We start from the raw sequence: 15,402 nt of genomic DNA on the forward strand, positions 1-15,402 counted from the left end.
TGTATGGACAAAGGATACACCAAGACTTCTGTGTTTTTACCAGTTGCAAAACAGGCAGGAATCCAACAGGTAAATATTTCTCAATTGCATCTCCATGCTGGCAAAAGAAGTTACGGTTGAATTTATGCCTATTCTACAATAGTTCACTCCTGATTCTAAAGTGTGACTGCTATGGAAGTTCTGATAGGAAGTATTTGGAAGTGGGCAGGCTGCGGTTTTGCTCCCAGTTAGCTGTGAACCCTTGCCCTGTCCTACCCAAGACAGGAAAATGGTAAGAGCTTGTTTGTGTCATAAACCTGGCTTTTGTGTAATGTGATCAGATGCAAACAATAAGGATCAATTACTGGTCATATAAATGGAAGCCATGAAGCTAGGCTACTGTGAGAAATTAAAATGGCGGCTAGGCCTGAGTTATTGTTGACACCGCTCCCCACCAGATAAGCCCTTGAGGACCCACAGGCGGATGAGGGAACCAACCCAACAGGTCATGTTGTGAAGAGCCCCCTCCATGCAAGAGTTAACTGGCTGGGTGACAGGCAAGCATTCAATAGGTGAAACATCACTACATCTCCGCAGTGCGAAAAAGAAATCACCTGATCTGAATGTTGCTATCGCACAGTTATTAAAGTACAGAGACTCTCAGAAACAAAGGTAGCAACCTTGTTCAGGAATTCAGAGCACAGGATGTCTGCTGCTGCTTTTTTTATTTTGGATAGGACACCATAACAAACTTTACTGATATAAAACCTGGTTTAATATTGTAAAAAGTAAGCTAGCGTGGGTGGCATAGCGCAATATTTAAGCCACAACACAAACCAATGAAACAGAACATGTGCTGTTGCTCCCACACTATGCCAAAAGGTGGTCTAAATGTTAAGAGAGAGGGAGGGAGAAAAAGATTCCCTCCGCTATACATAAAAATATAACCAATAGTTGTATGTTGATACAGTGCCTAAGAAGGGACGGAGTTCTCCATTTGCAACCCTAAGGTCACTTAGCTCCATGGAAGACAATGCTGGTGTTGAATCGTCCTGAAGCCAAGAACCACTTTAGAGAACAGAATTGTTCCTGTGTGTGTCTCAAGGGGGAAGTTGTAACCTTTTCGCATGACACCTTTTTTCCAAATGTTTGTTTACTAAATAGTGAAGAAACAAGAGATCGCTGTGAGGGATATAGACGGCCCAGCTATTCAGGTTTTCTTATGTCATCTGCCTGTAAATGTCAGTTTGAGATAGTCCCCTCCCCTTTGCAACACCAGCAGTGGAGCGGTTACAGCACACTGCAACCATTGCTCCCCAGCCTGGAGAAGGTGTCTAGGTGATAATACTCCACAATGATTCATTATGTTAAGAAATTACGGGTGTCCTTGTTCAGTGTATGAAATATACTCAGAGTCGAGTGTGGATTTCATGCTCTTTATTCAGCTCATACTAGCGAGGAATGAATGTTCCCCCACAATATCTGCTTTATATACATTATTTACACAATGGGCCACACGTGATTGGCTAATTCCGGGATTTTCCTGTAGGCCAATCAGGTTGTGGATTCACTTCCACCTGGAGCTGGATTGGGTGGCTCCTGCGGACCCATCATACTGCTGCATTGTTCTAGGACCAATCAGACTGCTGCATTTTGGATCCTATTCAACTCAGTACATAACAGTGTGCAACTCAGCCCACCCCAACATTAGAAGCATAAGTATACCTTAGGTGGGGGTGCAAATTTATGAGGAAAGGTTAAGAAGGACAGCAAAAAAAGGATACTTTCCAACAAAAATTGCTCAGGCAAAAACAATTGCAAGCAAAGAATCCAGAATTTAGCAAACGGGATCAGAACTACAAAATTAAAGGTTTGAAGGCAAAAGGGGCGGGGGGGGGGGGAGAAACCCCCAATGTTAAGAAGGAGTTGATTTGATTTTAAGAATTAGGTCAGTGTGTATGATCAAACTGCCATGATGAGAAATGTGGATTGAGTGGAGCGTGGCCGAATTCAGTAGGAAGTAAAGCAGCACTGAGTCTGCGGACATCTCATAATATGCGCACTCAGCTCACAAACCAACCCACGTTTATGGCTCAGCCATGTTGGGTGGCTCTGCAGTGGATAGTAAATGTGGGTTGATCTGGGAGCCAAGCGTGAAGTTATCCTAGGATGCATCACTACCACATAAAAGACAGCTTGGATTACTCAATATTTGTAGCCTGCCAATTTTGTCACATAAAATAGAACCCTTACAAAGCTTTCTTTCTTTCTTTCTTTCTTTCTTTCTTTCTTTCTTTCTTTCTTTCTTTCTTTCTTTCTGCCTCAGCTTGAGGATTGCTTACAATAAATAACTGAAATTATAATTCCTTAAGGGGCAAGGTGACACATATTAATGTTCCTTTAAGAAGTGCCTTCAGCAACCAAAGATCTGGCAAACTTCACATCTGGAACCCTCAAATTAAGTTTCAGGTAATTCGAGGAAAGGCAGCATTGTGTGCAGCGTGGTATTGTCTGTCACATGTTCGATCAATTCTTCCTTCAAACTAAAGAATAGGTTATGTGGGTGTTAGACAATGGATCTGGCAGCATCGGGAACGCAATTAAGTCTGGTATTTTTAGCAGGGTTGCACCCTTTTATTGGTTAAAGGGAAATATTCTACTCTGAAATTAACTGCACACAATATTAGATTATCTTCTCTATATGCATTCTTGTTTAATCTTTCCCCGTGCTACCTAGTTAAATGTAAAACACAATCCTATGCAAGTTTACCCAGAAGTAAAGTCTACTCTGTTTGATATTAGATCTTATAAAACCGGTTCTAAAGGATCTCCACTGGCTCACAATATGTTTTTGAGCATAATTCAAAGTGTTGGTGCTGACCTTTAAAGCCCCAAACAGCCTTGGCACAGTATACCTGAAGGAGCATCTCCACCTCCATCGTTCAGCCTGAACTCCTCTGAGGGCCTTCAGGCTGTTCCCTCACTGCGAAAAGCGAAGTTACAGGGAACCAGGCAGAGGCTCTTCTCAGTAGTGGCGCCTGCCCTGTGGAGCACCCTCCCTTCAGATGTCAAAGAGATAATTAACCATGCAACTTTTAGAAGACATCTGAAGGCAACCCTGTGTCAGGAAGTTTTTTTAATGTTTGATGTTTTATTATGTTTTTATATGTGTTGGAAGCCACCTAGAATGGCTGGGACAACCCAGCCAAATGGCCAGGGTATAAAACAACAGCAGCAGCAGCAGCAACCACAACCACAACCACAACCACAACCACCTAATGCATCCATGAATAAAGGGCTGCCAGTGTGTTAATAGCCCTGCTCCTGTGCCTTTCCCCATTGTTTTGTTTCTCTATGAGGCAAGCATAACTTGTTTCATTTCTTCACTTTGGGCTGTTGCTCAACGCTCAAGATCAGGGCCAGGAGAAAAGCTGGCAACCCTGACATGAAAGATGCCAAGCCAGTGAAATCACTTCTCTTCATCTGATTTACCCTCTCTAATTTCATTGAAAAGTTAATCCTTCTGCAGTAAAATTACATTAGTGCTTCAGAGACAGAATATAATCTCTTCATAAAAAGCTGAACGGGGAGGGGAACATCAGCTCTTAAAACATGCTGGATTTTGCTAGTGATCATTTCAAATGAAATGGACTTTAAATGCAGCTCTGAAATTTATCAGGGGCTTCCACATAAACCTAGCATGGATACATTTCCTGAGTGTGAATTTCATGCTCTTTATTCAGCTCATAGTAGCAATGAATGAATCTCCCCAAAACATCTAATTATATATACATTAATTACACAATGGGCCCCGCGTGATTGGTTAATTCCAGGCTGCTCCTGTAGGCCAATCAGAAGAAGAAGAAGAAGAGTTTGGATTTGATATCCCGCCTTTCACTCCCCTTCAGGAGTCTCAAAGCGGCTAACATTCTCCTTTCCCTTCCTCCCCCACAACAAACACTCTGTGAGGTGAGTGGGGCTGAGAGACTTCACAGAAGTGTGACTGGCCCAAGGTCACCCAGCAGCTGCATGTGGAGGAGCGGAGACACGAACCCGGTTTCCCAGATTACGTGACTACCGCTCTTAACCACTACACCACACTTGCGGATTCACCTCCTTCAGAAGCCTGATTGGCTGCTCCTTCAGGCCAATCAGGTCGCTGATTCACTTCCACCTGGAGCTGGATTGGGTGGCTCCTGTGGACCAATCAGACTGCTGCATTCTGGATCCTATTGTTCTAGGATTCAGCTCAGTACATAACATTTCCCATGATACTTTACTCCTGATTTGTTGCTGTAATTATTGTTGAAAGCTCTCCTAACACTTTAGGATTGGTAATTCTTCAGTGGCTTGCAGGTGTTATGTCTGACTTAACTATCATGAAGATCAACAGGATTTGTGAAACACTTTATGAAAACAGCTTTAAAGGGATGGTACAAATAGTTCTGGAATCCTAAATAATTATTACTCCTTTCTTCCTTGAGTGAAATATCCAGCTAGACCAGCCTCAGCAACAATAATTCCCATGCTTCCTTACTGAAAGGGAATGTGGGACAGCCATTTGCAGCATAAACTGTGAGAAGGGAAACCCCAGATCAAGCGGAAAATAATTATAGGAACGTCTAATCTTGATTTTTCAGCTTTCTGTGCAGAGGAGTGACTACTTCACACATTGCAAAGATGCCTCTTGCGGATCATGCACTCAGCCGGCAGCCAACTTTTCGGTTCATTGTGAGTTTCCTGCATTCCATTGTGCTGGATTACACACATTTTCAAGAAGCAAAAGTTCAAGAGACTTTTTAAGATAAGACTTTGCTTGCTTTTAAAACAGAGGATTAACCTTGCGGGAAACAAAGGACAATGACTTTAATTCCTTTGCCCTTAAAGTGATTCAGGCAAAATTTGGAAAAGATTTAAGGATGGATTTGCATAACCTATACTACGCCAAAGGGTGGTATGGGGTGCTGGGGAGGGGTAGTACCTCTGATGGGGGACACGTCATGCTTCTTCTGGGGTAGTTTGTCCTGTTTTGGTCCCCACCCTGCACTCAGCTCTCACCTATGGCTCCTAGAAGCAGTCAGCATGCAACAGCAGCCCCAGGAAATGGTTTCAACTGGCCAGCTAACCAGGTGAGGGTAACCGATTGGCCTCAAACCTTTGGTGAGTTAGGGATTTCCCTTGCATGTGAAGACAGGCTCTGGCAGACTGAGTGAACAAGACCAAGAGCGGTCCAATGGTCAAGAAGGTGGTATCTTCATGTGCTATAGAGGAAAGCGAGGTACGGATGGGGTTTGTCAACCTGGGAGGGTAGCCCATCTAAGAGAAGGAAACTCTGATCCTAAACCTCTGCTGCCTTCGCAAGAAGAAAAGGCTAAGGAGTAAACCTTACACAATCAGGAGCAGAGTCCCTAAGATGGTTGGATGGCGCCTTGTACACATCCTTCTGGCAATTCCTGCAGCCAAGCTGGTGGAATAGTATTGCTCTTCTTTCCTTTGTACCACATCAGCAAGCCCAGGACCTCTATGCACACTGCCCAGGTTTGTGTCCTGGGAAGGTCACTTCAGTGCTGCTAACACATTGGTTTGACTTCACCCCTGGAGGCACACTCCATTGTCTCTCGAGACAGGCAGATGCCAACAACTACACCCAAGTCTGCATCCCCCACCCTACGTGGCATAGATGTATCCCACTCCTTCCTCCCATAAACCTGAAAGGATTGCTTGAGATATGATACACATATGATATACAGTGCTGAAAAATGCTGCACATGTACAACCCAAATGCAGTCCCCAAATCCAAAAGCTGTAAACGTAGCAAAACAACCTGAAGCAACTGAAGTGCAACTACTGCTGTTATTGGCAGTTGCTCACCACCCACTTGAATCTGGTTATAAACTTAGCCGCATGATTGATTGATTTTGCTTGTATGAAATCCCTTTTATGATGTCTCTTTCCTAAGGTGCATTAGATGGTTTGTTCACCGCTTGATAACCTGGGACAGAGTGATATGAAATGTGCAGGCACCTCAAGGCCTGGAGAGAGGCCACAGAATCCATGATTCTGTGGAATTTCCATTTTTGGACACAGAGCGCACCACTGCATAACCAGAGGAACACTTGTGGAGAAGGCCTATAGCTTCCCTGCCCTGCTTGCAGGGATTGGGAGTTTGTGGCCTTCCAGATGTTGCTGGACTCCTATTCCCATCAGCCCCAGATGTCCCCACTGTGGAAGGACGTGTGGATCCAGAATTGGCCTCCACAGTCACTTACGGACTCATTGTTAAAACCTTGTTTATGGAAGACGATCTTACTCGGCTACGAGTGATCGTCAAAGATAAGAAGATATCCAGCATCTGGAGGACCACAGGTTTCTCACCCCTGCCTTAGAAACATATGTTTGGTCATGGTGGGATGCAAGATTGAGGACCACTTCACACATCAGCTTATATTGGCTCAGTTGCATCCATCTTTTTAAAAGCTGGACTTCCCAGACTGCTCTTCAGGGTCTATTGTGTATCTAATGTGTGCTGTAAAATCTGTGAGTAATGTCAACAGCTGATAATGGTGTGTTTCAATGACTACTGGAGCAAGATTCATGCCTCATCTGGTGTCGACTCTCTCAAGAGCTAGTCTTGTTAGAGAAGGATATTTCCACTGGGGGCTAGTAAATGAAGCCAAAGCTCCAGAAATATGAACTGAAAATATATGGATGGCCAAATAAAGATAACTTCTTAGGAGCTTGGGGAGCTACCTTACTCGGGGTCTTCCTACATTTACCTCTATGGTAGAACAGTTGCTGTTCAATCAGATTCTTTTAAGAGTGAATTTGTAGCTGATTGTCTGCCCCTTTGGTCATACGCCGCTGCTAATAGAGTGAATGTGGGGTTTTTCTTTCCACACTAATGGAGGGTTTTGCCTGAATTGAGGGAAATTCCACGGTTGTCATCGCAACTCTTACATACCCCTATATTCATCCAGTCAGTAAATATTGGAAGTTATGAGCATGAGCAGGGGGGGAATGGACCTTTCATGGCTTAAAACAAATTTGTGCCTAGTATTCCAGGATTCTAATCTTGTGGGAGTATGGGAGATTAGAAGAGGAACTACATGTCTTTGGTGAACCTGGTTATTGTGATGAAATGTTGTTTTCTGCAGCTTACAATTGCTGTCACGAACAGTGCATGGATTCAGTAGCATCATCTTCATAGGCCATGCCTTTCCTCTGAACTGAGCTCACAAACTGACTGGTCAGAGGGAGGTGGTGTAAAACAGATGTCTTCCAAGCCATACCCACCAACCCCCTCAACCAAGAAACCAGGATGGTGCTTGTTTACTGCACAAATGAAGATGTTGGGGATCCATTACAGATCTTTCAGAAAAGTCAGGGCTTTTTCGTGGTAGAAAAGAAATGTGTGTTTGTGAGTTCATTATTCTGGAAGACTCGGCTGAATAATGCTGACACCATGTGCCAGCATGGCAAAATATCTGCAAACTTCTCCCCCCAGCAATTATAGCTATAATTGGTAAGTTTACAAATGCCCCAAATCAGACAATTTGTCCATCCAGCTCAGCATCATTCAGACTGACTGGCTGTGGCTCTCCAGGGTTTCCCCCACTGTCAATGTAGGTTGCTAATACACTGGAAGGGTATATATGCACTTGAAGAATCAAGAAACAATAAGAAGAAAGGTGTGAGGGGAGGATTATTTAGATTTCTGATTTGTGAACAACTTCCATTTTTGGAGGTTCATAATTTAGGCTGGCTTTCTTACATTAGGCTAGCTTTCTTCAGCTTTCCGCAGCACTTTTGGTGGCGCAGCTGTGTAAAATGCCCACTAGATGGCAACCTACTCCCAAAACTTTTTCCTTCTACAAATCTCAAAGGTTTTAAGGAAAGGAGGGGGGGGCAGCAGAATATTATCAGCTGCTTGAGGAGAAAAAGCCATAACCTAAGCAATCTCCCTTGCCTCCAAGCCCATTCACCTAACTATAACATAAAAAAATGAAATCCGTATTATTTCTGATTTCACTAATATATCCCCTGACAGGTGGGAAAGAAGATACGAGGAACTGCATTTCAAAGCCACGCAGAGACAAGAAAATTGTAACAATGGACCGATTACTAAAATCCTGCATATAAACTCAAAACTAGCAAGCTCCAACAAGGACTGTGAGGATGGTTCCTAAGGCAGGCGGGCAGCCAGGCAGGCGCGCGCGCGCGCGCACACACACACACACACACACACGCACAGAGAGAGAGAGAGAGAGAGAGAGAGAGAGAGAGAGAGAGAGAGAGAGAGAGATTTTTTTGGGGGGGGGGAGGATGAATAGAAACTTCCACTCTATCAACATGCATTAGCAGACTATTAAAGCTAGTCAAATGACTTATAGTGGAATCCTATACAGGTCTACTCAGAAGTAAGTCCCATTGAATTAAACAGGGCTTCCTCCTAGGTAAATGCATACAGGCAATGCAGCCTGAAGTTTGTCAATATAACTGTAAATGAATGATTTTGAGAAAGCACTTTAGAGGGTGGGGCTACAGTTGACATTTGATAGTGAATGGCTCATCTCCGTGAGGGATTATATTTATCCTGCCCCACATAACTGAGTTATTGTGAAAGCCTGTGTGAAAGCAATGGGGTGGGAAGGGGGTGACAGGAGCAAAATGTAGCCATTGTGATAACTGGTCTGACTGAAAGAACACATTTTGGGAGGGCAGGGGGGATAAGCGATCTTGTAAAGCCTCCTTCCTATTTGCCTTTCATAAGCAATAACTTCATTATCCAGAGCCTGGGGGAGCCACCATTGTCATCCGTGCAAGACTGCACACTACGAAGGCCATGCCATCTGACACCACACAGAGGCAGGAAGGTTATTGTCCCACCAGAGAGTCCCCTTAAGGTCTAGACAAAGGACCAGACTGTGGAGCAGTCAGTTGGCTCTCTGGGTACTGTTTTCCTAATTCACCAGTGAGCCTCTGAAACCTGTCAACTGGGATCCCGTTCTAGAAGGGTCCTAAAACCTCCCCTCCTGAGTCCACACCCCTTTGGCAAAGCATGCTCAGCTTTTGCGCTGTATATACCTAGGGGGAAGGTTATTGTGAAGTGTCCCTGGGCAATGTTACTCATGTGTGAATGGAAGGATCTTGTTTGCATTCATTACAAACCCATTAAAAGCTGGCTGGCTGAGACCTGGGCAGGACTGGTCTGAAGGTTGCAGCTGACACTTGTCCCCTTGCTGGCTCCCTGCACCATCTCCTTGCAGTGCACCAGAGTGAGGAGGGCTGCTGTCTGGGTCAGGGACAGGTGAAGGGCTGCCCAGCCTTTCTGGACTCCCCACCACCACCCACGCTTTTCCAGTGCAAGTTCTTTCCATGAATTAGCCTGCCCAGAACTTACCTCGATTTCAATCTCTCTTCCTGGATCCCAATGGCTGAAGAGAAAACTTTTCGCCATGGGCTCATCGTCTTGGGAGTTTTTCTCGTGATGATCGGGATGTTCATCATGAGTGTGGATAAGCCCCAGATCTACATCACTTTTTGTACCTTAGGGGCCTTGGTCATCGCTGCGGGGATCATTTGGAGCATGTGTCAGTGCTACCCGAAGGTAGGAAACAGTCTACTTTTCCTTTTTTCTAAAGAATGTGACTTCAACAGTTGCATTTTGGGGGTATCAAACTCAGACTTCCCAAGAATATATTTGGGCTCTTGGAAACGGCGGGATTATATGTTCCCTACTCTTTATTGAGCTTGTTAGCCTTTTAAGAAGTAGAAACTTAAAAATATTTTACTTGCAAAGCAATCAAATTTTTTGGTATCCTTTACTTTACACATTGGTTTCCTTACTGTTGCCACAAAAATAATGTTGCCGTCGCAGGATAGATATTAGAATGATGTCACAATATAATGCAGCGGGAACTGTAGAAAGAATAAGTTAGGTAATGGCGAATCTAAGGCTGTTCCCTGTTGGAGTTGCAGCTTGAATCTTCTTTCTGGAAATCTAGGATTTGATTGAAGACACAGTTCGGAATGTAAAAATAAAAATAAAATGCCTTTCTTCTAGGGAACCCCTACATCTCCTTGGAGATAGATGAGAAAGAATCACTTTGCCCAGGGTGGACTGCCTCCTGAGCTTTATTTGAGATCCAAATGATACATCACATTTTCTTAATTAAATTCAGTATTTGTGCATGTGTTTGTGTGTAGCTGCTCATTTGATGGGAGGAAATAACCCCCTTGTTCCAAGGAGTTATCTTCCCTTACTTCCCCGCTTTCCCTCCCCAGATCAGAGTTGTTTCTGTTGACGTGGAGTCTGAGAAGTTTCTTGTAAAGAACACTGCTGCTTCATCTGTTCAAAATGAGATTCCCGAGAAGAACAGGTATGTTTGCGGAAACCAAGCCTGTAAGCTTCAACTCAACAGTCTGCAATCTACTTTTTAATTAGAATACAGTACTTGCCTGTGCATATTGCAAACTGTGTTCCACAGGGGGACAAGGTCAACGTCTGGAAACGCTGGCACAGGGCAGTGAATTGCACAATTTAAGTGTATTTTTAAGCAGGAGAAATGCGGTGTCTTTAGGGAAAATATAAAGCTCCTCAGAGGTGTGTGTGTTTGTGTGTAAAGCATGGAACAGCTTTGGAGACCTATGCATAGGAAAGCAAAAGGCAGCAGTATTTGCAGCACAATCCTATGCTTGTCTGCTTGGAAACAGATCTCATTGAGTTCAATGTGGCCTACTCTCAGATGTGTGTATAGGATTGCAACCTCCATCTCATTTCAGTGTCTAGCCCTGCTATATATAATCCAATCCAGAAAAAGAATGTGGGCCTCCTTAGGGTTCATTCTGCACTGGCCATAAGAACAGCAGCTCCTTTGGCCTTGTCTCTCTGGGCTGTGCAGAAGCTATAACTGGTTAATCAAGATAAAATTATGGCAGCTTAAAAGAACTTATTCTCCACCTCACATCCAAGCTTCTTCAGAACAGTGCCTCTCTCACCCTAGAGATGGATAAATCCTGGTGAAAAGTTATTTGTAGTAGGTGGTCTCCTGCAGAGTGCAGTGACAGGTTGGGTATATATAGGGTGGATCTACACACAGGGGGAAACCGCTATAAATAAGCCAGAAATTAGATCCGTTATAATAAAAGAAAGATAAAACCCTATGGAAAATCGCATATAAATTTTTTCTGCTCTCTGGCACCATCTGGTGTTGCATGCTTATAGCACATTCAAATAGTTGTTGCTTTACTAATGTAGCTGAGTCCCAGGGGTGAGATAATCTTTGGCTATCCTGGTCCCAAGCTGTATAGAGCTTTGTACCAAGTTCATTAGTCACTTCTTCCCTTCCTCTCAACATTGACTAAGGGCAAGAGCACAGCCTGCTGCCAGAAGGCCTATTTTATGTACTTCATAAGCAGTTGTTTTTCTGATTGAAAACCTGGACCCGGCACCAGCCTACTGTGCATTAGCCCAGCCTCAGAGGCGTCCATGGGCCACTCCATTCCTGGCTATATGTCATTTACTTGCTCATATCTCCCTTCCCACCACACTCCATCCATCAACTTCCCTTAAACAGCACAAGACAATTTTCCATAATACTGCAATTGCCAACAACAGAAAGGAAAGTGAAACTAAAGTAGCTGAAGGCAGCATAGCCTTGGCATACAGACTGATGGATTTTGCATGTCCCTTTCTCCTAGTCATCCAGGAGGGAATGGAGGACAGGTAAGAAAAGCAGGTCTCCTGACAGCTCATATCCAGATAACGAACAACTGCAACACGCTTAAGAGGAAGCAAACTTGACTAGAGAAATGCTAGGTCCTCTGAAGCTGCTCAAATTTCTGAATCAGCAAATAATCAGATTCCTGTCCCCTGTTAATAACAGATCTGGTGAAGTAATATTCCACTTTCTCATGTTGTTTGCTCAGTTCCCAGACACCTTACACCAGCCAGAAAGAAGCTGAAGTCTATGAGAAAAGCCTGCCCTCTTATGAACAGATCCAGATGAAAGTGGCAGGTGCAGAATCTGTGGGAGTTCTGTCTGCCCCAGTCCCACCGGTCAGGGCAGAAGGATGTACCCAGCCTGTTGTACAGGCCAAGGCAGAGGTCCACAGGGATTCAGAAAGCGATGGAGACTCCTGCAAGGACCCAATGTCCCAGAAGGACTCTACAAGGTTGTACTGGTGAGTAGCTCATGCGGTGCGTTCAGGGGCTGGTTTGAATTGCACACCACCCTGAACCTTATGGTCACTCTTGGTGATTTCTATTAGGCACTCTGGATAGAGAAAAGTTTGCAATGGTGGGATGGTTGTCAAATTATATAAATATTAGTTGGTTGTATGCATTTTCATTGCTTGATTAAACAAAATGAATAAATGAACATCTGCATAAAACAATGTTACTAATGCAGGTGTCAGAACCGATACAATCTTTGTAAATATGTAATATTCTATGTTAGAAATTATATCCTTTTCTATGTGTGAGATATGGTGCAATGATATATATGTACTACACACACACACACACACACACACACACACACACACTGTATATATATATAAAGTGCATGAGAGAGAGAGAGAGAGAGAGAGAGAGAGCGCACCACTGATTGTTTATCTGGGAGCTCCTTTCGAACTGAACAAATCTGAACAGGGGTCGGCCACTGTGACAAGAGGATGTTGGATTAAATGGACCACTGGCCTGATCCAGAGCAAGGCTCTTCTTACGTTTTTATGTTCTTTAATTGATTAATGTAACAGATTAGCAACATTAGTTGATTAATCTGTTAGATTAATCAGCTAATGTTACCATCCCCATAGAAGGTGGAGCTAAATATAAGATGCATGCTAGCTCTGTATCAACGAAAAGCCAACACAGTCTGTTCTGCCCGGTGTTGTTCCTTCTAGTTAAAGCAGGCATCACAAGCCCAATACCTTCCGGGTGGAGTGCAACTCCTGTTAACTCAGACCATTGGGCATGCTGGCCGAGGATGACGGGAGTTGGGTCCAAGAACATCTGGAGGGGACCACATTGGTGACTCTTGAGTTCAAGATCAAAACAATGCTGTTGGGCTGGCATGGTCAATAATATTTAATTTACCCTTAGAAACCAAGTTAAATAAATCAACAACAGCTGGTCATTCCAGAACCAGGGATGTGCCGGTGAAAAGCACAGCATCTGCCCGGCTTGATTTACTATAAACGTCCTAGTAGAAACACAAAACAGCTCAGCAATCAGCCTTGGAAGCTATGTCCTTCAATGAACCTTCTCTTTAAATTCTAGTGAGTCGGAAAAGTTTCCTAACCAGGCGCCACTGGCTTCTTTCCAAGAGGAAGCTGACGCCTCTTCCGTGGAATCTGCAGCCAACAGTCCGTTTCTACAGAGGAGGGAAAATGTCTCGAAGCCTATGTCTCCAACAGAAAGCCAGCTCAGATTCAAGCTTCCTTCCTATGAAGATTTTGCCCTGATCGATTCCCTGACGGCGGAAGGTCAAGGTCAAAACAATGAAAGGATAACGGCACCTAACCAAAGCCGTTGCCCTATTCCTGCCCCCAGAGGAGATGGGGCATTGGCTACAGTAGGGCCTGAACGACTGGAACACAGAGCTACGCATAATGTAGAAGAGGATGACATGTACTATGGAATAAAAGAGGGAGCAGGAGACGTCCCCTCATCGGTCGCTGCTGTCTCTGAACCAAAGGACTAAGCATTAAAAATTAGGAATGAGCCCGGGAACATTCTCATGGGAGTCCAAATCCAAAGAGATGAAAGGTTGGGTGGGGGTGGGGAGTGGCTCAGACAATAAAAGGGATGCCCAAGCCATGGTAGATTGGTCCTGCTCTCTGGGGATTTATAGGAAGTGATGGAGAATATGGGTTAGGACCAAAGCAGAAGAACAAAAGTTTGGCTGTCTGTTGAAGTGTCTTAAGCTGTCCCTCCACTTATGCTCAACCTGTATATTTGTAAATAAAGTGAAATATCACCAAATACCATAAGCCCCCTGTGGTTTTCTTCCAAAGGAAATCAAACCTGGGTAGCACTGAACCCCTAAAAGTTCTCACCAGCCAGAGAGATGATTCAGAAAAACACTATAAAGGAGAAACAGACTCTGTATATGAGAACGGCGCCCCTGCTGAGAACATATATATTGTCCCAAGGGGCAGAGTCATGACTTTTCCCAGGGAGTGTGGATCGAGGATCCATGACTCGCCTGAACATCATCTTTTAGCGCTTCTTTGCCATTTATGAAATGATACTCTATTGGGATGCAGGTGGCACTGTGGTCTAACCACAGAGCCTCTTGGGCTTGCCGATCAGAAGGTCAGCGGTTCAAATCCCTGTTATGGAGTGAGCTCCTGTTGCTCTGTCCTAGCTCCTGCCAACCTAGCAGTTTGAAAGCACACCAGTGCAAGTAGATAAATAAGTACTGCTGCGGCAGGAAAGTAAACGCCTTTTCCGTGTGCTCTGGTTTCCGTCACGGTGTTCTGTTGTGCCACATGAAAGCTGTCTGTGGACAGAGATGAGCCTGAAAGCGAGATGAGCGCTGCAACCCCATAGTCGCTTTTGACTGGACTTAACCGTCCGGGGGTCCTTTACCTATACCTTTTACCTACTAAGGCTGCCATTTTCTAAATGTACAAAACTGGGAGCAAGTCCTACCGAATTTAGCAAGGTATGCTTTTGAGTGAAAATGCACAGAATTACACTGTAAATGTGTTTTTAGTCTTTTAGAATCCTTTAGCATTCTTGCCCCATCATCCACAGATACCTGACTGTATATTGGTGTGATTGTACTTCATGTCCATGGACTGCTTTGCTGAGGACATGTTCGATGGTGGTGGTTCCTGGGGATTGGATGATATATCAAACAGTGACACTTTTAACATGAAAAAGAACTGGTCAGAGGTTTACGAAGTGCTTGCGTGTGGGTGCCAAAGCAGCTCAGGGCTCACGCTTCATTAATTGGCCCGATCACTATGGAGCGGCTGATGTGCAGGAGCAGCAGCAGCCAGACAGAAGGCGGATCGTGTGCCCTCAGCACCTTTGCTTCTGAGGTCCCGCTTTCTGCTCCGATTCATGCCTTTTGGCCATTGGAGGTCTGCTTGCTGCAGTGGAAAATCCGGTGTGATTTATGTTGCTTTCGGAAGCCTGCCAACTGCTCAGCTTGTCAGCTTGCTTCTTCCGCATGGGGAGGGAGCCAAGCTCCCAGGCAGCTGTGGGACAGCAGCTCCATGAAACTGACAGCGCGAGGCAACAAAGGGGTTGGTGTTGGCTCCGTCTTAACTAGGCTATCTGAGTATAAAGCCAGTAGGGCCTGTTTTAGAAGATGCGCTCATGCCTGTTCCTTGGGGGCAGAAAGACACCATTTGGAATATGGCATCAAGTTCAACAGGACTTACTGCCAAACAACTTGTGCTTAGCAT

General features: G+C 44.5%; 1 protein-coding gene across 1 annotated transcript; it reads left to right on the forward strand.

The window, feature by feature from the left end:
* The first annotated feature begins 9,366 nt into the window (after nt 1-9,366).
* BSND (barttin CLCNK type accessory subunit beta) lies at nt 9,367-13,966 on the forward strand. The gene is made up of 4 exons (XM_083510370.1): nt 9,367-9,586; nt 10,264-10,358; nt 11,908-12,162; nt 13,262-13,966. Exons 1-4 carry the CDS (start codon nt 9,410-9,412, stop codon nt 13,683-13,685), a joined length of 951 nt encoding a protein of 316 aa, XP_083366496.1. The 5' UTR covers nt 9,367-9,409; the 3' UTR covers nt 13,686-13,966.
* The last annotated feature ends 1,436 nt before the right edge of the window (nt 13,967-15,402 follow it).

Source organism: Podarcis liolepis (genome assembly GCF_965112155.1).
Source record: "Podarcis liolepis genome assembly, chromosome: 6".
Taxonomy (NCBI): domain Eukaryota; kingdom Metazoa; phylum Chordata; class Lepidosauria; order Squamata; family Lacertidae; genus Podarcis; species Podarcis liolepis.

What these genes read in the sequence shown, in the direction of transcription:
- BSND (XM_083510370.1), top strand. Translation starts at nt 9,410, where the DNA reads ATGGCTGAAGAGAAAACTTTTCGCCATGGGCTCATCGTCTTGGGAGTT. An exon ending in TGTGTCAGTGCTACCCGAAG is followed by an intron (nt 9,587 to 10,263) that starts GTAGGAAACAGT and finishes TTCCCTCCCCAG; the next exon opens with ATCAGAGTTGTTTCTGTTGA. An exon ending in GACTCTACAAGGTTGTACTG is followed by an intron (nt 12,163 to 13,261) that starts GTGAGTAGCTCA and finishes TTTAAATTCTAG; the next exon opens with TGAGTCGGAAAAGTTTCCTA.